This window comes from Medicago sativa, chromosome 3, assembly GCF_051527215.1.
Source record: "Medicago sativa cultivar Bolivia chromosome 3, Bolivia_mono, whole genome shotgun sequence".
Classification (NCBI taxonomy): domain Eukaryota; kingdom Viridiplantae; phylum Streptophyta; class Magnoliopsida; order Fabales; family Fabaceae; genus Medicago; species Medicago sativa.
Window position 1 is genome coordinate 10,285,073 of NC_140751.1, and position 23,988 is coordinate 10,309,060.

Below are 23,988 nucleotides of genomic sequence, written 5' to 3' on the forward strand. Positions count from 1 at the left end.
GCTATGTATAAAATATAAATGGATAGTTAGTAAATCTGTCTTGATCTTTCCCTTCTTTGCAGTTACCAACCTAACTTCATGCCGTTTAGAGAAATACTCTAAGGTACCGTTTGGCCCGGCTTTTTTTCAGCTTTTCTACATTTTTAAGGAGAAGTTAGGCCAAACACAATATCAATAAAGTACCTTCGAAAAAAAGTACTTTTTTTAGAATGCATAAAATTGAATGGAATGAGCTTTAACAAAAAGTTGTTGAATGCTACTTCAAAAAACTACTTCTCCGTAATTTATTTCATAAGCACCTCTCTTCAACTCACGCAGGCAACCTTTTCTTTTATTTTTTAGGCTAAAGTGCACTTTTCCCCCCTTAACTTTCAAAAACTTGCAATTTTGGCCCCCTAAGTATGAAAACTACAATTTTGGCCCTCTAACTTTTAGCCCCATTGCACATTTCATCCTTTTGGTCAATTTTGACCAAGTCAACGCTGATTTGGCACACGCTGGCAGGCCACGTCGGTATATATTTATTTTTTATTTATTTTTGCGCCACGCCAGAAATTAGCAGAATAAAAAAAAAAGAAAAAAGAAAATATAAAGGCTTTGGCACGTGAGAACTTCTCAGATGTTTCACATTCTAGGGTTAAGTTTGGGATAGCGATTTTCCCCCCCTAAAATTGATCTATCTTTCTCAATCCCATTTTCCACCAAATCCAAGTGTTAATCAGAAGTAAATCGTAACCAAACTTAATTGTTCATACCAAAAACGAAATCCAGGTTCTGGGTTTTAACTGTTCGTTGGAAATGAAGTGGGTTGAAAATAGAAAGTCGAAGAAGGTGAGTACGAGTTCGGACAAGACGAGTTCGAAGAAGGCACAAGCAACGACGATGAAGAAGGGTACGGAATCAACAAGAACTGAAGGAAACCTGCGAGATAGGGTTGGTGGTGTCAGTAATGTATCAAAGTAAGTGAACTTTACTTTCTTTTGGTTTGTTTTATAGCTGGAAAGCACATGCATGCTGTTTATTTCTGAATAAAATAGGGTTGGTGGATGTATTGAATACTGTGTTAAATTTGAAACCTAAACCCTTAAATGGGGAAATGACAAATGTATATTCCTTTGGATGTGTAAAATCGTATGACCAATTGTATGCATTTGTGTGCTTTATGAATTGCCCAGTATGTACACAGAATTAGTATACCGTATGTATACTGTATACCTATACATAATGTATAAAATTACATACAGTATTACAATACAGTATAAAAATACTGTTTAATATTATAACTTGAATGAAATAATAATGTACCATTTATTCCTTACTTTTTAGGGTTGTTGAGAACCACTACTTCAAGGTAAGGTTTCACTATAAGGGTTACTTCATTTGTGACCCTGTGGTAGCTTATAAGAAGGGTGAAATTCATGAATTTGGGGGTGTGTGGAACACTGATGAGGTGAACTTAATAAGTCTAGACAAACTGATCAGAGAGATTGGGGTGGTAGGGGAGTACAAGCTGTGGTATATATGTCCAGGATTTGATATAGTTGATGGTCTTAGGTTGTTGAAATCTGATAGGGATGTGGTTAGGTTCATAAATGAACATAGGGATGCAGTAGGAGCTGAGTTTTATGTGGAATCTGAAGATGTGGAAGTTGTTGACAGCAGGTATGATAGTGATGTTGAAGAGGTAGTTGTAGTTGACAAAGGGAAGCAGCCAGCTGACATTGATGAAGACTTAGATGAATCTGATCCAGATTATAATGGTAGTGAGGAGGGAGAGGTTCCTGAGTATGAATTAGAAGATGAGGAAGGAAGTGTAGATGGTGTATCTGTTGATGATAGTGACTTTGATGAAGAATGGGATTGGACCACTGTTTTGCCTAACCAGACTGTGAACCCAACCCTTGGTAGTCATTCAGTTAACCATAGTCAATCTTTAGTTGGTGTTGAACAATCTAGGAACCTTGAAGTGACTGGTTTGGAAGACTTTGAAGATGAGCATGAAGATTCAGATATACTAGAAAGTCCTGGTGCATCTGATGAAGAAGAGGGATCAAGAAGGAAGAAACTGAATAGGTTTAAGTTGGGTACTAATGATGAACCTGTAGTATTTGAGGAGGGTCAGATATTTGCAACTGGTCTTTTAGTTAAAACTGCTGTGAGAGAGTATGGTTTGCAGAACAAGAAGAATGTGTACCTAGAGAAGAATGAGAAGACAAGAATTGTGGTCAAGTGTAATCCAGGTTGTCCATATCATATTAGATTTAGTAGGGTAGGTTCTCAAACTCATTATGTACTTTCTAGCTTGAAGCCTATTCACAATTGCTTTCCAACTGGTAAAATTAGAGTGTTAAATGGGAAGTTGTTGGCAAAAAAACTGGTTCCAATACTTAAGCACAGTAACTAATTTACAGTAATTAATTTGTCTTTGTGTATGTTTTTTTTCAAGGGTTTGGTGAATACCATAGCTGCTATTGATGAGCATGTTGAGCACAGACTCTGTGTCAGACATTTGTATGGAAACTGGAGAAAAAGGCATGTTGGGGAGAAGTTGAAAGATGCTTTGTGGAGAGCAGCAAGGGCCAACACAATGCATGAGTAAAACAAAGCTATGGAAAGTCTGAAAATGTTAAGTGTGCCAGCTTGGGAGGAAATGAGACAGTATGCACCAGGTATGTGGTCTAGGGCAGGATATAGCACTCATACAAACTGTGACTTGCAAGTGAATAATATGTGTGAGGCATTTAACTCTGCAATATTAGATTTAAGGGATTTACCAATAATTTCACTTGTTGAGGGTTTGAAGTTCTATATCACAAATAGAATAGTTAAGTTAAAGGATTACATGCTGAGGTATCAAGGGGAAATTTGTCCAATGATAAGAAAGATATTGGAAAAGGCCAAAAGGGATGCAATTGCTTGGACACCTATATGGCATGGTGATAGTCAGTATTCACAGTTTTCTATCACTGATGAAACTGACACCTATGCTGTCAATCTCATAGACAGAACATGTGCATGCAGAAAATGGGATTTAAGTGGTATCCCTTGTGCTCATGCCATTTCTGCTATTTTTTACAATCAAGCTAACCCTGATGATTATGTGGCACACTGGTACAGGTTAGTGTATATTACTTTTTTTTTGTTTTTTGTTTTCTGAGTTTTATAAAATTATCATGGTTGCTGAGTTCTCTGTTCTGTATTCAACTGGTAGGAAACAAAAGTTCCTGGATACATATGATAATCTGATCCTTCCTTCAAATGGGCCAAAACTATGGGCAGAAGTGAATGCTGAACCAATACTCCCACCTAAGGCCAGAAGGGCACCTGGGAGGCCTAAGAAGGCTAGAAGGAAGGAGAATGATGAACCCAAATCAACCAGCAAGAAGGGCAAGAGAAATCAGGAAACTGTGAGATGCAGAAGGTGCAAAGAGCTTGGACATAATCAAAGGACATGTGGGGGGAAAGACAGGTGCTGATAGAAGGATTCCACCTGGAGGGAACAAGGTATTATTGTTACTTATTGATTGATTTGTATTATAATTTAGGCTTAAAAATTTACCAATACTTACAACACTAACAATTTAGGATCAAACTACTATGCAACACCCTGAAGCACAATCTGGCACAACTAGTACTCCACAAACTGGCACAAATGCACAAACTAGCACAAATGCTGCTGCACAAGGTGGCACAACCAATATGCATTCAACTGTCACAACAACTGGTGCTGCAAAGGGAAGGAAAAAAACAAAAACTGCTGCTGCAAATAATGCCACTGAACCTGCTACAACTTCACTTATCAAGTCTGCTGCAAACAACAATACTCAATCTGTTACAACTTCAGTCAACAAGACTCAAGCTGCTGGACCTTCTGCCTCTGTAGTTACAACCACTGCTGTTAATGCTACTGCAAGCAACCAATTTGGAACAAGCAGAGGTGCCAATATTCTTGTTGGTGAGGTTTCATTGTTTGTGCCTACAAAGTCTAGAACCATAGGGGTTAAAAGGACAATTGATGAGGTTGGAAATATTGGGACACAACAATCAGTGAACAAGACTTAAGTTATGAAGCTATGAAGGAATGAAGGATCATGATGAGACTGATATTACCCTTAATTATATTTTGGAGATGTAATGTAATGTCAAGTACTCCTAATTATATATTGCTTATGTTTAGGTTAAGTACTATAAAGTACTCTTATTTATCTTTTGGTGATGTACTATAAAGTACTCTTATTTATCTTTTGATGATGAGACTTATGTTTAGGTTAAGACTTAAGTTATGAACCTATAAAGTACTCTTATTTATATTTTGGTGATGTAATGTAATGTTAAGTACTCTGTTATGTCAAGTATTTTGCTATGTTAATGTGAAGATCTGTTTTGTGGTTACATTATGCTAAGTACTTTTTCAATTGGTATGTAATTTGCCGATTTTAATTGACAACAACATATCAAAACATTATAGCAACATTGAACATATGTTTACATCATTCCAACTTAGATCTTAACTTTTCATTTCATTTCTTACATCATAACAACATTACATAACATTACATCAATGCATCATAACTTATCCAAGTTTATCAGTACATAAGTTTTCATCACAAAATAACAATGTAACATCAATACATAACTTATCCAAGCTTAGTGAAAATCACCAACACAGTAGCAAACAACAACATTCCTAAAATTACAATAGTCAACACAAGCCTTTTTTCCTTATTCTTCAATGCATTATTCTTCTTCAACAGGCCTCTGATTATTTTCTTCTGCCTTTCAGGAACTTCTGGATCGAACCAACGAAAAAAACTGCACTTTCTTCTCCGCCAATAATTCCCACATCCATGGAACCTCCTTCTTGGGTTTTCGTCAGTCCAAGCTGTTACTAGAGGCGATTCAACGCCACAGTAACATACCAATTTCGTTTTGCCCAGATATGATGACCCACTCACAGTTGAAGTTGATGAATATGGTTCACCCATTTATTTCTTCTGCAAATCGAAAGAAGAAGAAAGGATGATGAACTGAAATTCGAAGAACAAGAAAGGAAAACGAAAGGAAGGAACAAGAAAACAGGAAAACGAAAGGAAGGAACAAGAAAGAATGAATCGAAATAAGACAATAAGAAGAAAGGAGGAAGATCGATGGAGGAAAAATGGAGATTGGGGAAAAAATTGGGGCTTTTAAAACCTAGGATATTACCGTTGAACTCTCACACGTGCCAAAGCCTTTTTTGTCTTCTTTTTTCTTTTTTTTTTATTCTGCTAATTTCTGGCGTGGCGCAAAAATAAATAAAAAATAAATATATACCGACGTGGCCTGCCAGCGTGTGCCAAATCAGCGTTGACTTGGTCAAAATTGACCAAAAGGATGAAATGTGCAATGGGGCTAAAAGTTAGGGGGCCAAAATTGTAGTTTTCATACTTAGGGGGCCAAAATTGCAAGTTTTTTAAAGTTAAGGGGGGAAAAGTGCACTTTAGCCTATTTTTTAATATTATTTTTCAATTTGTTTTTGTCTTCCATTTTTTTTAACCAGTCCATATAATTTTTTTTAAAGGAGGATCAATTTAATTTTATTATCTATTTTTGAAGGAATTTTATTATCTTTTTATCACTTATATATTTAATTTTAATATCGTTTAATTATCACAACCTCACAAATATTTTTATTCATGCTGTCATTGAATGACACCAAATATTTTTATTCCCTTTCTTCAACCTCACAAACACACACACACACACTAGCGTTTAGAGTAATATTTTATGTCCGTATGTCTATTTTTTTTGTTACGCTAATGCGTATAATTTTTTTAGTGTTGCGTAATGCGTACAATTATTATTTTTATAAAATTTTGATTTTAATTAAAAGTACAAGTATAAATGCCTAAAAAAATATACTTATATATATTTTACACATTTATATTGTAACAAACTATATATGCATATCTTTTTCTTATTAAAAAAAACTAAACATATCTTTTTCAATGACACTAACAATGTAACAAATATAATACCATATAATATAAATCCTTATCTTTTTAAATAACACCAAAAATATGATATTCTTATAACAAAATTTGTTATACAGTATAATTGGAAGAAAAAAAAAACTATTCTCTAGCTTAGCTCAGTTGATATAGACAAAGTATAAATATATGCAAGGTCGCGGGTTTGAACCCCGGACACCACCAAAAAAATAATAAATTTAATGTTTTGTACAATATTTTGCCAAGCAACTTTTAACTTAAAAATAACTTTAGAACTAAAAAATGTTTTGTACAATATTTTGCCAAGCAACTTTTAACTTAAAAATAACTTTAGAACTAAAAAAAAATAAAGAAAACAAACAGCTTTAGCTTTTTCCTTAAAGAGCTTTATTTTAACTTTGTTTTAAAGTAGCTTTTAGACCGGAAAAAAGTCTGGTCAAACGGTACCTAAGGCCTCCTTCATAGTACCTAAGAAAACTGTGATTACCAGAAGTTACATGTATCAACCATTGGTTTACATGCATCCATCCCATATGACAACATCAGAAGACAACTTTAAATACCCAATAACATTGTTTTCAGTCACGAGACTGCAAGTATCCAATGAAGTTTGAATTCTCTAAGAAAGTAGTAATTCATTTAGGCTATGTATGGATTGGTGGAGAGTGATTGAATGGAATGGAGTGTAGGATAGACCCACATTCTATTGTTTGGTTTTGTAAAACATGAATGGAGTAGAATGGAGAGTGATGGATTGGAAGGAACCCATTCCATCCAATACCACTCCACTCATTTAACCAATTTTCTATTCCCCTCAATTTGGGGTGTATTGTATTCAATGGAACGGAACACATTAATAATAAATTACAATTTTATCCCTACTTTCCATTCCTCAATTTCATTTATGCCCCTTCCTTTCCTCCTTTTTTTTTTTTTTCTCTCTTCACCCTTTCTTATTCCTCTTGCTCTCACTATACGCATCTATGCTGTTTTCAACTCTTCATCGTTCTCCTCTGCTTTTGCTATTTGCAACTCTTCACTTTATCAAGATAACTCTGATTTCTTCATCTTTTTGCATCTCTTCATCTTTGCTCTCGTATATTGGTTTTTTAACCGAGATTTCTTCGTTTTTTTGCCTAAATTAATAGTGATGCTTTTTTCGGTTTTTGTTTGTTTTTATGATATATAACGAAGGTATCCATGAAAATGGTTTTATTCTTGGTAGTTTACTATTTTAAGCGACTTTGAGCTAGCCACTATGATAGTATTATTGATGCTTGACTTGAAATTGGATAGCTTATAAGCTTGTAATATTCATATGTGTTGCTTTATAACTATTTTAGTTTTTAAATTCCAAGTGATTTGCTACTGAACGAGAATTGTGCCATTTACAGCCTTGCAGATTCAATATTGATGATTAATTGTTGCATTTATCTAAAAGGATAAAATTGGGATAAAAAATTATAACGCATTTCACTACGCCCACTTTTCAAACAATGTAATGGGAAATTAGTTTCATTCCATCATAAGATATTCAAACAATGAAATGAAATCTTTGTTCCCTCTCGTTCCGTTCTTTTCAATTTCGTTATATTCTGTTCCATTAATTTTTAAGTTATTCAAACAGAGTCTTAAAGTAAATATTAGTGTTATTCACGATTTGTTGTGATCGTACACATCAATCGTTGATTTAGGAAGTGTATTCATATCATATGAATGCATTATAATAAACAAAAACATATGTCAGTTAAGTTTCAATCGTTCATTTAAGAAATGTACTCATATGAATACACTTTACTAAACAAAAACATTCACGATTTGTTGTGATTCAAGAGTAAGACCATCTATTATATCCATGAAAATGGTTTTATTCTTGGTAGTTTACTATTTTAAGCGACTTTGAGCGAACCACTATGATAATATTATTGATGTTTGACTTGAAATTGGATAGCTTATAAGCTTGTAATATTCATATGTGTTGCTTTATAACTATTTTAGTTTTTAAATTCCAAGTGATTTGCTACTGAACGAGAATTGTGCCATTTACAACCTTGCAGATTCAATATTGATGCTTAATTGTTGCATTTATCTAAGGGTAAAATTGGAATAAAAAATTATAACGCATTTCACTACGCCCACTTTTCAAACAATGTAATGGGAAATTAGTTTCATTCCATCATAACATATTCAAACAATGAAATGAAATCTTTGTTCCCTCTCGTTCTGTTCTTTTCTATTTCGTTATATTCTGTTCCATTAATTTTTAAGTTATTCAAACAGAGTCTTAAGGTAAATATTAGTGTTATTCACGATTTGTTGTGATCGTACACATCAATCGTTGATTTAGGAAGTGTATTCATATGAATGCATTATAATAAACAAAAACATATGTCAGTTAAGTTTCAATCGTTCATTTAAGAAATGTATTCATATGAATACACTTTTCTAAACAAAAACATTCACGATTTGTTGTGATTCAAGAGTAACACCATCTATTATATCCATGAAAATGGTTTTATTCTTGGTAGTTTACTATTTTAAGCGACTTTGAGCGAACCACTATGATAGTATTATTGATGCTTGACTTGAAATTGGATAGCGTATAAGCTTGTAATATTCATATGTGTTGCTTTATAACTAATTTAGTTTTTAAATTCCAAATGATTTGCTACTGAATGAGAATTGTGCCATTTACAGCCTTGCAGATTCAATATTGATGCTTAATTGTTGCATTTATCTAATAGGGTAAAATTGGAATAAAAAAGTATAACGCGTTTCACTACGCCCACTTTTCAAACAATGTAATGGGAAATTAGTTTCATTCCATCATAAAATATTCAAACAATGAAATGAAATCTTTGTTCTGTCTCGTTCCGTTCTTTTCTATTTCGTTATATTCTGTTCCATTAATTTTTAAGTTATTCAAGCAAAGTCTTAAGGTAAATATTAGTGTTATTCACGATTTGTTGTGATCGTACACATCAATCGTTGATTTAGGAAGTGTATTCATATGAATGCATTATACTAAACAAAAACATATGTCAGTTAAGTTTCAATCGTTCATTTAAGAAATGTATTCATATGACTACATTTTACTAAACAAAAACATTCACGATTTGTTGTGATTCAAGAATAAGACCATCTATTACAATTGCTAGCATATTCTTTTTCTAAAAGAATACAAGACTTTGTAATTAAGGTTTTTATTTTTTTAATAGATTAGACATTACAACATTTTTATTAAGAAGTGTATTCATATGTTTTTTTTTTAGTAAAGTGTATTCATATATCTTATATTATAAAACTATTACAACAAGTCATAAGCTACTATTCCTTCAAAAAAAAGGCATAAGCTACTATTTTGTTAAAAAAAAAGTCATATGCTACTAATTTATCTATTTTTTTTATATGGAATGAGCTAAAAATTAATCAACTTAAATCATTCTAAGTAAACAACCATTACAACATTTAATGTTGTTGTGCAGTTTTTTTCTTAACGTTTGTGTAATTTTTTACTTAACGTTATACACAATTTGCTTGAATCAATTTTTGAAAAGAATCATTTTAAAAACCTATTGAACCATGGTGAATGCATGCTTTGTTAATTAAATAAAAAAGTAATTTTGAATAGTAGATAAATCAACACAATTGATTTTCTCTAATGCTCATAAACTAAACACAACTTTGAAATAATGTGTGTATTTGTCTCATTCCTCATGTATTAAATATGACTTTTGAAGTCATGTATCTCAATCACAAATAACAACACCAACTACATTTGAACCACCAATATATCTTCTAAAGAACACATATTTTTCTTATTTTTTATGTATTAAATAAGTCTCTGAATCATGCCTGTCATGTGAGAATGAATATTATATATGTTAGAAATACGAAGAGATTCTCAATTTTAAACCTTATTACATTTAAGTATTATGTTTCTATTTTCTTTCAAACGACTGAATTAATTTTTTTATAAATATTTGCATAATAGTTAGTAACGTTATATTTTTTTTGGAAAAATTGTAAATTACATCATTTATCACTTTTTTTATCACTTTAAAATTAGACGGGAAATATCAACAAAGTTAATTATTTATTTGTTCTCTAATTTGTTTTTATCTATTCTTTTATGTTTATTTATTTTCTTTTCCACAAATACATAAAATAAAATACACATTTGCAAACATACGAGCATAACAAATTGTTACATACTAATTATTTGGCATGTAATATTAAAAACAATTAATGCACATACGGTCACAAAATCCGAATTTGAGAGTTCTTTGCCTCAGTTTTTGACAACGTTTCAGTTTGAGTCAAATTTTTGGCATCTTTTAGAGAAGGGAGGTGTCAATTGGGACAGAGAAGCTATGATCCGAGGTCTCAATGCTGCATATCAGAAGATGATAGTTTGTAAATCATGGAGACAAGTAAAAGGGCCCACTGGTGACACTGCTTCTGAATGATTTGAATTGGTTGAGAAATTACGCAAGGAGAAGGCGGCTCAGAAGGCGGCTCTGGCCCAACCAGCTGTGTCCGGGCACGACAACAGTGAGACCGAGTAGAGAACTTTATTTGCATTTCTATTAATTAGCAATACAACAACAACAACCAAACCTTATCCCACTATGTGAGGTCGGATTTCTATTAATAAGCAATACTTAGACAAAACAAGTTAAGATAATGCTTACCAAATAAAGCCAATACTTAGGCAAGAGAATCCTTACCTATTATTTAGCAACTAGAGTTGAAGATGAAAATATGTTTTAAATATATATATATATATATATATATATATATATATATATATATATATATTATAATAAACAACTTTCTCGCTAAAAATCTTATTAGAGGAAAATCCAATTGTAGTGTATCAAACCAAAACATGAAGTCAATAAAATTTAATTTTGAAATCTATATACAATGTCGGATACACGGTTAAATATAGATTTGTTTGATTTGAGGATACAATTTTATGTTTATGGTTAATTATGAAATTAACCCTTTGTTTTCACTTCATTTCATGATTTTCAAAAGTTTTGTAGTGAAGTGTAAATAAAGTACAATTTTATAATTATAAAATTGAAACACATTTTTGTCAAATTAAACATGTTTTTTTGGGAATGTTTTTATCATCAGTTTGTAAATTATACCGCTGTCTTATTTAGCACAACAAAGTTTTAGAGCAGGAAAAATATAGTTTAATCGTTTAAGCTAAAAAAATTGCTAGCAAACAAGATTGTGTGATGAATGATACTGACTTATGACAGATTGACAATGCATGCAGCTTCATACTCCTCATGTGTGTCATCCTTTTAAGAAAACCAATTAGCCGGGTTATTGTTTTTTTTGTGTTTTTGTTTAAGGAGTTTGTTGGTTTATGTTAGCCGTCAAAAGTCACTGTAGCTTTTTGTTAGGTTTGATCCCGACTACATGAAGTCAATTATCTGCAACTAACCTTTCTTAATACAAACTACATGTATGAATATGTTGCTTCCATTCATCAAATGATAATGAACTTATAAAAAAATATGTCTATTAACCTATAAAGTATCGACTTAACCAATACGAACCCAACACTAACATGTTGGCACTCTTAATAATTTGAAAATTGAATGTAGAAATATGTGTCAGTGACGTGTCTCATGTCAGTGCCAGACACCAACACACACTTTCAAGGAGTGGGAAAAGTAATGTTTAATAAAGTTCAATTGAAATTGAGATGACATAAGTACAAAGGGTTATATCTTGATCTTGGTTGCCATCCCCAACACACAACATCTTTGCATGAGGTCCACAAATTCGGGTCGTTTCATATATTCGTGGACAAATTCATGCACGCGAGTTCTTTGCAAAAACAAATCATACTGCAGAATTTAATCAAACGTGAAACTTAGAAATTTTAATTTTAGAAGTTGAAAAAGGGGAAGTAGGGGTAGATGGCATTAGGTGAGATTTAGCGATTTTAGATGCAGTAATATATACCTTTTCAGCCAATGACTTGAATACGTGAAATGAGACACTCCATTTAAGAGAATAAAAAACATCTTGCAACAAGAAACAATGTTTTTAATGCCGATAAGTTAAGAACAAAGTTGTAAACTAACTTAGCTATTCAGATCTCTTTGAACATGACTAATTTGTTGACGTCATATTTTATTATCAAATAATTTGTATTACGCTATCACTATATACAAACAAAGAGTAAGAACATCCAATACAATTGCTAACATATTCGTTTTCTAATAAAAGAATATAAGATTTTGCAATTAAGGTTTTTATTTTTTTGAATACATTATACATTGCAACTGATCATATGACATTCAAACTCACCTCCAAGAGTTTAAATACTACATATTTCGTGTTTGAATTTAATTTAACACATTTAACTAAGTTTGATCCAAATGATCGGAGATTCAAACACTTTAAGTTGAATTCTAGGACTTACCGTTTGTTTAACCAACCTTTATTTTTTGGTGTTTGATAAAATTATTTTTTTTTAAAGAAATCAACATTTTTTTTTATTAATTTGGCAACTAATAGATTACAATCTTTTATTAGAAAAAAAAAACAATTATTATAATTTTTTCAAAGAGAGGAGCCTAAGCCTAACCAATAAACTTTTTTTTTTGACCAAATCCTAACTAATAGACATAATAGTAACTATTTTTGCAGGATCAAAACTCAAAACCCTATGCAAAAACGACATCGTATAGCAACCTTATATATACACACCCTTCTCACTTATCTCGAACCCTAGTAGCCTCACTCATTCATTCTGCCTACAAACACTGGAAGGATCGAACCCCTCAATTTCCCCCACAATTCCTTCTATCAACAATGGAAGAATCAATCCAAAACGATGCAATCCCAAAATTCAGAGATATTAGACGCTATTACTGCCAATTCTGCGGTATCTGTAGATCCAAAAAAACCCTAATTACATCCCACATCAATTCTGAACACAAGGTACTGTTTTTGTTGAAATTCAATCTTCGATCTATAGTTTTAACCAAATGGGCCACTCAATTTTCTTCAAAAAATGAACAAATTTTGAGTATTAGGGTTTTGTTTGTTAAGGTTTAAGAGCTCATGAAATTCCTAATTGTTTTACTTTTCTAGAAATTCAGTGTTTTATCTACAGTTCAAACCTAATGGGTCACTCAATTTCTTAAAAATTTAAATTCTTTTTAGTTCTATAATTTTAGGGTTTTTAAAATTCCTAATTGTTTAGGTTAAAGTTTAATTTAGTTTTGTTTAGTTATTTATACAATTATAGCTTCTATGGTCAAATATGTGTGATTGATTGTGTATGGTGTATTGTATTGTTGTTGACATTTTTTGTGTATTTTAGGATGAGGCGGAGAAGGCAAGAGTTGAAACTGAACCTGAATCAGAGGGTGGTTTGAAAGCTAATACTTGTGAGGAATGTGGTGCTAGTTTTAAAAAACATGCTTATTTGTTGCAGCATATGCAAAGTCATTCCCTTGAGGTATTTGTTCAATTATAAACATCACATGGTTCTATTTGATTTTGCAGTATATACTTGTTTGATTTTGTTGTGTATAATTGTTTAATGTGGCTTCTAAATTTAACTAGTTTATACTTATAAATGATTTATTAGTTGTTTTTGTTGTAAATATTTGTTATTGGAGCTTTGAGCTTTCTAAATTAAACTAGTATAAACTTTATAATAATTCACTTGTTAATTTATTCATGAGGATTTTACATCGTTTGATAGTTTGTATGGATAAATTTGAAGATGATATGCATGTTTCTATGTTTGGTGATGGTTCAGAATTCTATTCCTTGAAAAGTATGAATGAGTGAACTGAAGATACATGTTTTTGCAGGAAAGTAATCTTTTAGACACTAAAATGATCTATAAAATTATTATGGACATTATAGTGTGAAAGCATTGGATCCCAGACAAAGAACTCCAATATGCGCGAGGCATCACGCTTGGCCTTGGTGAAATAGTATCAGGTTGGGAGACCTCCTGAGAAGCTTCATCAAGGATTTTGCCTCGGTCACGCTCAATTCAAAACGAGGTTTGCAGTTTGTTCATGTGTCTCTTGTTCTTATCAACAAAGCTGATCAGTAGTTGTCAGATTTCTGTTCGCTTCTTTTTATAGTATTAAAAATTTCTTGTGATTTGTTACAGAGGCCATTTGTATGTAGCCTTGAAGATTGTAAGGCGAGCTACAGAAGAAAGGATCATCTCAATCGTCACCTTCTACAACATCAAGGGAAAACTTTTAAATGTCCTATCGAGAATTGCAAAAGTGGCTTCTCTTTGCAAAGCAATTTGAAAAGACACGTTGAAGAGATGCATGATGAAAGTTCTACCCCTCCTCGTAGTGGTGAAAATCAGAAGCAGTTTGTATGTCCTGAAATTGGCTGTGGAAAGGTTTTCAGATATGCATCACAACTACAGAAGCATGAAGATTCTCATGGCAAGTTTCCTTTCTTTCAATTATGTCAACTGTTTGCAGTGTTGTCCTTTATTTAGATTTATGAAAGTTGTTGTCATGATTTTGACGAAAACCTTTATTCTGCAGTTAGGCTTGATACAATTGAAGTGGTGTGCTTAGAGCCTGGTTGCATGAAATTTTTCACTAACTCCGAGTGCCTTAAAGCTCATGTTAAATCCTGCCATCAATATGTTACCTGCGACACTTGTGGGACTAAGCAACTGAAGAAGAATATGAAGAGGCATCTCCGCACACACGAAGCCAGCAATTCATCCGAAGCATTTAAATGTCAGTTTGAGGGTTGTGACAGCACGTTCTCAACTGTAAGATACCTCCTCCATCATACATTGGCATTGCATACACTACGCTTAATTCCAAAGTTTGTTACATTTTTTAACTTCTAATTGTGGATGTGCTTCAACAGAAATCTAATCTACATAAGCATGAGAAGGCTGTACACTATCAAGTAAAGCCGTTTGTGTGTGGGTTTCCTAATTGTGGGATGAGGTTTGCTTACAAACACGTGAGAGATAATCATGAAAAGACCGCAAAACATCTTTTTGCCCTTGTAAGTTCTCCGTCCATGCCTATTCTTGTGGTATAAAAAATTGAGATGAATTGAAATGCTCATCAAGATTTACTTCATATATAGGGTGATTTTGAAGAAGCTGATGAAGAATTCAGGTCAAGGCCAAGGGGAGGGGTGAAGAGAAAATGTCCCCCCACAGTAGAAATGTTGGTTAGGAAGAGAGTTACCCCACCTAGTCAATTAGAGAACTTGTTATTTGTGCAGGATTGTCAGTGAGATGGATCATACTTCTCTCTCTAGGCTAAAAGTTATGTGGTGACCTGGTTTGATTGATTGTATTGTGTAGAGATTATATATTTAGGATTATGATCAGTAATAGTATTACACTAGATAAATGTATAGTCATGAGTGATGATCTTTTTTTATATATAAAGGAAGAATTATGATTGACAGTTATATTGTGTGCTTTTATTTATGCAATAAAAAGAATGGCCAATTTGCTGTTTCAAAATAAAAATAAGACTATTACTAATGATAATTAAGTTGCTTAAACTAGTCTAATGTCTAAGTTTCAGTGCACTGAATTGCATGTGTATAACATAATCATATGGGTTGTGTCACATTAGTAATCTATATGTTTGATGAAATTGTTTAACATATATGGCATTGTGGCTCACGCTTTCATTCACTCAATGTTTTCTGGTCTAGCAATTATCAACCTAACCTTGACTACTCTGACAAGACTGACCTCTTTTTATTTCCAGTTACTGATTTCCATGTATCTTGCAACCAATTGGCAATTGGGATGATCCAATTTATGTGCGTGATAAAAGGGTGTTCAAATCCATTTAAATTCAATTCAATCCAAAATAGTTCTGCAATTGTTTTCTGCAATTGTTTTGTGAAAACTGTTTGGATTTGATGTATTTAGACTACTTTCTCAGAACTCTTCAATTCTCCTTCTACCTATTTTTTATGCTGTTGTAATCTTAATAAGAAAATTACAGTTGTATTTTGAATATAAAAAAACCGATCCAAATAAAACTGAAATCAGATATATATATTTTTTTAAAAGTTGTCCTACAAACCGATTTGCACATAGTTTTTATTTTGGATCAGATAGTTTTTTAACTGCACTACAAACAACCCTACGTGATGAAATGTACCAAAAAATTCTGAATTGTATAATGAAGTGTGATTTGCATTTTTCTTTTCTTTTAAATAGAAAATGCCATGCATTAACAAGAGATTTCAGTAAAGGGAATCCTATCCTATAATTTGAAGACTAAATGGGTCTAAATGATCACAATAAACAAGACTAAAGGGGAAACCTGTCCTATAACCTGGACACTGAATCTGTTTTCCTACAATTCCTACATGAGAAGCAAAGAAAGTTGCTCTAGTATTTTCTTAAAAAAATTGTTGCTCTAGTACTTGAGTCGTTTGCAGGAGGAAATTTCACTAAGCAGATTAGCAAAAGCAAGAGAGCTACTAAAGCTTGCTTTACTCTAGAATTCCCTCATAAATTTCACTAACATTGAAACATCTGTTAGGTGATCGAAATGCATCTTTCGATAGCTACAAATCAAAACTGCACTGTATTTTTTGCATTTCATGTAATGTTTTGATAGATTTTTTTGGTTTTGTTTTGTGATGCATATGTAATTATAGTTCAATCTCTCGTTGATTCAAAATCGAACATCATTGAACCTAGCATTGTTGAACAAAACACAAGATTTCATTTTCTTACAATTTCTATCATTTTATCTCAATTAAAAAATTTTGATCATTTGAAAGAACCAATGGAGATGTATATTATAAGGTGGGAGCACACTTAACCATTTCTTTCATTAGATGGTGACACACAGACAGCGTCTCACATTGCATACCTCATTATTGGTCTCATCTTAAGGATGACGATGACTTACAATCAATGTTTTTGATATCGGAGTCTCAAGAAGGTCCGATCTATACATATGTTCATTCAAATTTCTCTTATCACCTTTTGACCATTGATTTATCGTAATTTCATATGTTCTTTAGTTAACTCAAATATTTAAGTAGTACTCTCTTGACATGTTTTTTTTAGCTTAACTGTGATTTTCGTCCATCAATCATATTTTTAAACAAAACATTTGGTGATATGACATGTTTTAAATAATGTGGTATATGATATGAATAACGAAAAACATCAACATCAATAAAACTGTAAGAAATTTTCTTAAAACTTCATTTAAAATCTTTCATATGATAATATTTAGACCTAATACTTGATGAAGAGACTAAAATTGTCAAATTTTAGAATCGAAATACCACTTACGCAAAGTAGTACTCTCTTGACATGTTTTTTTTAGCTTAACTGTGATTTTCGTCCATCCATCGTATTTTTAAACAAAGCATTTGGTGATATGACATGTTTTAAATAATGTGGCATATGATTTGAATGATGAAAAACAAGATCAATAAAATTGTAAGTAATTTGCTTAAAACTTCATTTAAAATCTATCATATCATAATATTTTAGACCAAATACTTGATAAAGAGACTAAAACTGTTAAATTTTAGAATCGGAATACCACTTACGCAAAGTAGTATAAATAATAAAACTAAAATTGCTATTAAACCTTCTTTTTATTAATTTCTTAATTATATCTAATAAGAGCTTATTAAAGAGTCTAGCTCACCAAAAAATTGTACATATCCTAATAATGGTTGACTGTTGACGACCACAGTGATATCCATATACACAATCTCTTTCCAAGAAATTCATTATAGACACGATTTTTAGATGGCTCCTACACAGTCAAAAGTCAAACCAAATTCTTCATTACAACATCTCGAGTCTACATTGAGGTGTGACATTTTTCTAAAATTCCCTTAAAATTGTTGTACAAAGAATAGTTATTCTTTTAACTGGACTTGAAAATTCAATTCTATACGTCTGATGAACAAGCACTCAACAATCTTTAATTAAAAAAGAAGAGAGAGAGAGAGAGAGAGAGAGAGAGAGAGAGAGAGAATAATGTCATGGTTACATGTATTTGAGGAGGAGTGGTAATTTTGAGCACGAAACGACCACCTAATACACTCAGTTTTGGATGTATTTTAAATGTGCTTAAATTACAATAATTAAGATGTCTTACTTTACTTATGTACCCTCACCTGTAAATTAAATCTTTACGTTTTCTTGAAACAATCACTAATGTTTCTAAATTGTATTTCTAATCTTTGTTGTTTTAGAAAATAATGGAATAATTTACTTTACTTGTATATTGCCATACTTTACGCAAAAAATGGCATCTCGATACAATATGTGATGTGCGCACCAACTTAGCAAAAGAAAGAAAGGAAAAGAAAAGTGCAAAGTACTACATGCCTACATCTTTAAGAACACGCCAAAAACATCAGGGATCGATACGTTTGTACTCTCTTCGTCCCAAAATGTAATAAAAAATTGTTCAACAAAAGTGAATGCATTCAATTTAAAATTTGTATTAAATACATTAACTTATGTTGATCCATATTTGTTTACATTTTATGATGGAAGAAGTATATTTTCTTAAAAAAAAAAAAAAACACCCCTAACCATAGATTCAAACAATCACACACATTATTTCCTTGATAAATAATGAATTTTATATAATTGAATGTCCGATACAACATCAACGTAAACACACTTCACTCACTCACCTTTTATAAAGAATTGCAAAGAGCCTCCGCTATCATGTACTAGACAATTGGACCTAAACAAAATACAAGACAAACTTTCAATAATCTCATCCCGGGTCATGCTAACTTGTGCCTTTAAGGCACATGTTTAGAATTCCATAAATAGTAAATATTTATTTCAAAATATTAATTTTTAATTTTTAGAATAATAAATTGGCACATTTTCTTAGATAAATTTTTTATTTTAAGTTCCTTAACATGTGCCATAAGGACACAAGTTAACATTTTTCATCTCAAAATCAATACACAATGTCACTACATCAATACATCAAGACTCCCACAAAGAAAAACGACTCATATAAACAATATAGTAAGAAACCACTACGCACACATATTGGCAAATAAAAACATAAACTTTTATATAAAAATAGACCTCGTGTAAAAAATTACAACCTACTTATGTAAGTTTTATCTTACTTTATTTTTCATGACCACAATACATGTTTATTTTCACGTTTCTTAACCCACCTAAGACCATTTGCAATGGTTGTGTTGAATCTGACATTCAACAGGCAAAAGCATTGCAATGGTGTGTTTAATGTGTGTTGAATGAAGACATGGATGAGAGAGATGATGAACCCATTCAACACAATTGAAACCTGCACCGGATGCCACGCGGCGCTGCTTCATTGGCCAAAACCTGGCGCGTGTAGCACACGCGCCGACAAGGAGCGTGAGTGTGCAGAGGACGGAGAGAGAAAACGAATTCTGTGGGAAGGAGGGACAGGTGGTGCAACATGATTGGCTGTTTCAATTTTTAATCTTCTTAATGCTTTGGACTCAATTATTTCGTTGCAAATAATTTTTTTATTTTTTTATTTTTTTACTAAAATTCGTAATTTTTTTTTCTCTACAAATAGAGACTTGGATCATTTCATTTGGATACATAAACAAAAACCAAGTTTTTCACTCTCTTAATCTTATTATTTGTGTGTCGCGTGCTTAGTTTGTTGTATTACATTTTAAGTTAAGAAAATAAAAATAAATTATTTTACAAAATTTTGTTTTTCCATTTTAAACTAAAAAATAAATTGTTAATTGTATTACTTTAATTTAATTATAATCGATAATTATAATTTTATGTAATTATAAAAACAAAAATTAAATAAGAATAAGAAATAAAAAGTGGTGGGGTAGGGTGTTGAATGAAAACCATTGGAGAGTAAAAATTGAATGGGTGTTGAATTAAGAGAGAGAAGATGATGTGGAGTGTTGGAAATTGAAAAAGTTGGTGTTGAATGGTGTTTAAAGACAAACTACTTAAGAAAAACACATCTTTAACAACAAGACAAGTTCAATTAATTAATTAATGATAGTAAATCAAAGATTTGAGTTTTCTAAATAGGGGGCATAGTGCAATGTATTAGTCAAAATTTAGAAAATGGAAAGAAACACATTCATTTAAGTAGCCAAGTAGCACACAAAGTAGAATAATAAGAAGAAAATAAAAAGGAGTTGGTGCATGATATGGCAAGTAAAAGGCACGTGATTGTGAGATACATTGCACAAAGCCAAAACAGATAATGACATATCATATGGGATTTGTACCAACTTGCATATATTCTCCCCTTTTTGCACATTTCTGCCACCCTCAATCCCATGCATTTTTGCAATTACAATCCATAATCATAATGTGATGCTCTTGTCTCTGACACGCCAGCTTTCATTTTAACCAAAGTTTACTTAAATCAATCTTCAACTTGGTCCTTCAATTGTAGGGTGACTTCTAGATATGAGAAAGTATGTCAAATGGTCACTATATCAATTTCTTTAGAAAATTATTTGAAAATTCTAACAACCATATTTTTGTCTTGCATTTAATGAATCAATATAGAAATAAGATCATCGTCTTAGTTGTAAGGACGTCGAAAACCTTAAAGTTCTACTTAAAGGTAGTGATGTTAGGCGCTATTGAAATTTCAAACACAAATCTATCGGAGACTATATGTGATACTTATTTTAATGTGATACTTCTTCCTATAACGATTGTCATATCATCAACGAGACACACACCACATAACCAACATTGTTGAAAGGCTTTCAATACGAGAAGTTGGATGACCTATTGACTCTGCTACTTTGTTAGGGGAGTTCATGGGAGTCCTACAAGTAAAAATGGGTCGAGAGAGAGAGAGAGAGAGAGAGAGAGAGAGAGAGAGAGAGAGAGAGAGAGAGAGAGAGAGACCATATCTCCACCCAAATTCTTAAGGTATTGAAAATAAGGGTTGCATCTCTTATATATCCAGCATTTAACTCACTCATATTCAACGTGGGACTAAACATTCACACTTGAAGCCAACAATCTCCCCCTCAAGTTGAGTCTCCCACATCCTATATTTGATCCAAATACTAGAATCTCACTCCCGCTCTCGCACCAAACCAAACCAAAACTCTAATACCATTGATCATGAGGGTAGTCTAAAGATCGTCACATTGAGCTACATGCAACCACACACGTGAATTGAACACCATATCGTAATCCAAAATCTTAAGACATTAAATATATGGATTCTCTTATCTGTTGTTCAACATCCAATTTTTCATCCAATGTGAGACTTATGACCTACACTTGTAGGTGTATGCTAATTTGCCTTTAAAATTAACAATTTTTTTTAAAACAATCGCTTATTTTAAATCATTGACTATGATATTCTAATTGGTTCATCAATTTATTCCTTAAACTTATTTTAAAGAGACTAATGTACTTAAGAATTTTCAATAGTATACATAATTTTAGAAGTTATCTAATTGAAAAGTTCTTCTACTTGCTTGAACTATAATTTTAAGAGAAATGATATTCTAACAACCATTTTGTGACAACCTATGTGACAACTTTATCTCTCATACTCACATTATTTTTTACTTTCTCTCTCTATTGCTTTGGTTTCCGTGTCACTATCTACTTTTCCTTTGAAAATTGGTGGTTGTCACAAAAGTTGTTGATTTTTGGTTGTTAGAATATCATTGCTCTAATTTTAATGAAAAGAATCAATAATTTACTCATGGATTATGACAATAATAACAAAAGGCACAGCCCATTTCCATTTTGACACAATCTTAGGAAATGCAATGAATTGGGACACCTACACTGCCTAATAGAAGCTCTTATCTACCGTGTTTTTAGAGATAGCAATCTCATCTTCACTACTTCCACTCCTATTCCCATATTGATTCTTGTTTTATATCTTTTTGGGTTGGCATTTGAAGTTTCCAACTCAAAGCATTCTTGGATTTTGGGAGCATCTTTGAAATACAATCTCAATCTTGTACATATTTTAACCATTGGAACTTAAATTAAAAAGACAAGTATGGGATTGTGTATTATTTTTGTGGGAGTTGGGAATTATGGTCTTTCAAGTCGTGATACGGTTTTGATTATCTCTGTTTCCCAATGATAAATTGAGAATAAATAAACATTTTTTTAAGTTATCTTAATAGGTTTGTTTATTTCTTCTGTATTTTTTAAATAAATTTCACTACCATATAAAAAAAAAAGTTGAAATAGTGTTGTAAATTAGAGACAAACAAATTGATCTAAAAAATTTCATTATACCACAACTAGAGACGAATTTCACATTTTCTATCTCAAAAAAAAAAATGATCTTCTTGCTTTTATAACTAATCGGTAGAGTTTTAACTTTTAAGGAGTAAAGTTTATGCAGTGGCTCACACTCTAATAACAGTGACTACATATATTGCTATTTCCCAAAAATTGTGATGAAGTTTTAATATGTCTGACATAAGAGTATGCATCAGGCACACGTGAATTCTGAGTTGATCTTGCATAAAGATGTTTCATTAAAGATTTCTGTTTTTGTTTGGCGCCTCCTTCAAAACAGGTTGCTTACCAAAGATAATTCAGGTAGGCGTGGTGTCTTACTTGACGAGGGTTCTCTGTGTGTTTCTGGATGTGGTGGGTGGAATCGGTTCACCATTTATTTTTGAATTGTAATATTTTTTATTTTCTATGGTACTTGGTTTGTGATTGGGTGGAGGTCTCGGGAGTTGATACAAATTCTACGGTGGATCATTTCCATCATTATGCTTATTTGTCAAGTGGTTCAAAAAAGCAGCAATCTTTTGTGCGTTTATTGTGGCTTGCTACATATTGGGTGATTTGGCAAGAAAAAAAAATGATAGAATCTTTAATAATAAGCCAAAATCTATGTCTCACTTGTTGGATAAGGTCAAGTATTTATCGAGCTAGTGGCCAAAGAAAAATGTTGTAAATGTTTATATTGGGTGGTGGCAACGTCCTTTAGATTGTTTGGACGCTGATTATATGCTTTTTATTTGCTTCTTCTTTTTGGTGAAGTGTTGTAGTTGAACTTTATTGCTCTTCCTTGACACGCTTTGTGCTGAGAGGAGTAACTTTTATCGTTTAATATAAGTTTCATTTTGGTTTGTTAAAAAAGAGAGATAATGACAATGAATGGCTTGATGGCTTTGATAAAAGCATTTGTGTGTAGTGTTCATACGACAGAGCTTTGGAGAGCATATGAAGGTTTGAAGTATGCTAGAAGTTTGAAATTTTGGAAGACTGGGTTAACTATTTATTCTCCTTTTCCTAGGCGTTATAAGTTATAACCCTCTGTGTAATATAAAAGTCTTTAAGAAAAATCTTATAAATCATTATATTTTTTATATACTAGTAGTATTTATTTTTAAGTATTCTCACATAATCTTTATAAATTTATGCAAAAATTAATCTTTTTAGTTGAAGAGAAAAAAATTCTAGTAAACTTTTTGTGGTTGAAATGTGGAGCAACCAACTTGTACACCAAGCAATAGTTTACCCTAGTAAAAAAGGGCAATATTTTACCAACCATATATACCATAAAAAGCCACAGAATTAAAACGTTGTCTAATCATGCATGCATGAGTTCCAAATGTTAGGTTTGTATTGTAGTCGACCAGGTGAAGAGCATTTAGTGGATTTCTGTAAATGTCATTTTCAGACAATGGGAATGATCCTTTTATTTTTCTACATTTGAATTATTCGTCAAAATTGATGACTTTGTGCCTCTTGGTCTCTCTTTCACGAAATTTTGACGGTCACAGTATGTGAAGAGAGAAAAAAAAAAAATAGTGTTTTTGTTTTTCCATAACCGAAAATGTACATGTTTCGATCTTTTGTTGATCCTGAATCGTCTAACTTATTGTTGTTTTCGACGGTCTTTGAGACTCTTCAATAAAAAATTACTTTTCAAATACCACCGTTAGAGATGCTCTAAATTTAATTTAGTCAACTCTTAGACGA

General features: G+C 32.1%; 3 protein-coding genes across 3 annotated transcripts; all 3 read left to right on the plus strand.

Moving 5' to 3' along the window:
- The first annotated feature begins 338 nt into the window (after positions 1 to 338).
- On the plus strand, positions 339 to 2,404 carry LOC146935606 (uncharacterized). The gene is made up of 2 exons (XM_085749070.1): positions 339 to 959; positions 1,327 to 2,404. Exons 1-2 carry the CDS (start codon positions 799 to 801, stop codon positions 2,402 to 2,404), a joined length of 1,239 nt encoding a protein of 412 aa, XP_085605196.1. The 5' UTR covers positions 339 to 798.
- A 45-nt stretch (positions 2,405 to 2,449) lies between these two features.
- On the plus strand, positions 2,450 to 4,285 carry LOC146935607 (uncharacterized). Its single transcript, XM_085757640.1, has 3 exons — positions 2,450 to 3,117; positions 3,212 to 3,504; positions 3,586 to 4,285. Exons 1-2 carry the CDS (start codon positions 2,609 to 2,611, stop codon positions 3,474 to 3,476), a joined length of 774 nt encoding a protein of 257 aa, XP_085613766.1. The 5' UTR covers positions 2,450 to 2,608; the 3' UTR covers positions 3,477 to 3,504; positions 3,586 to 4,285.
- An 8,472-nt stretch (positions 4,286 to 12,757) lies between these two features.
- Positions 12,758 to 15,455, plus strand: TFIIIA (transcription factor IIIA). The gene is made up of 6 exons (XM_085750764.1): positions 12,758 to 12,965; positions 13,351 to 13,488; positions 14,161 to 14,456; positions 14,562 to 14,793; positions 14,895 to 15,038; positions 15,123 to 15,455. Exons 1-6 carry the CDS (start codon positions 12,837 to 12,839, stop codon positions 15,273 to 15,275), a joined length of 1,092 nt encoding a protein of 363 aa, XP_085606890.1. The 5' UTR covers positions 12,758 to 12,836; the 3' UTR covers positions 15,276 to 15,455.
- Positions 15,456 to 23,988: the final 8,533 nt, after the last annotated feature.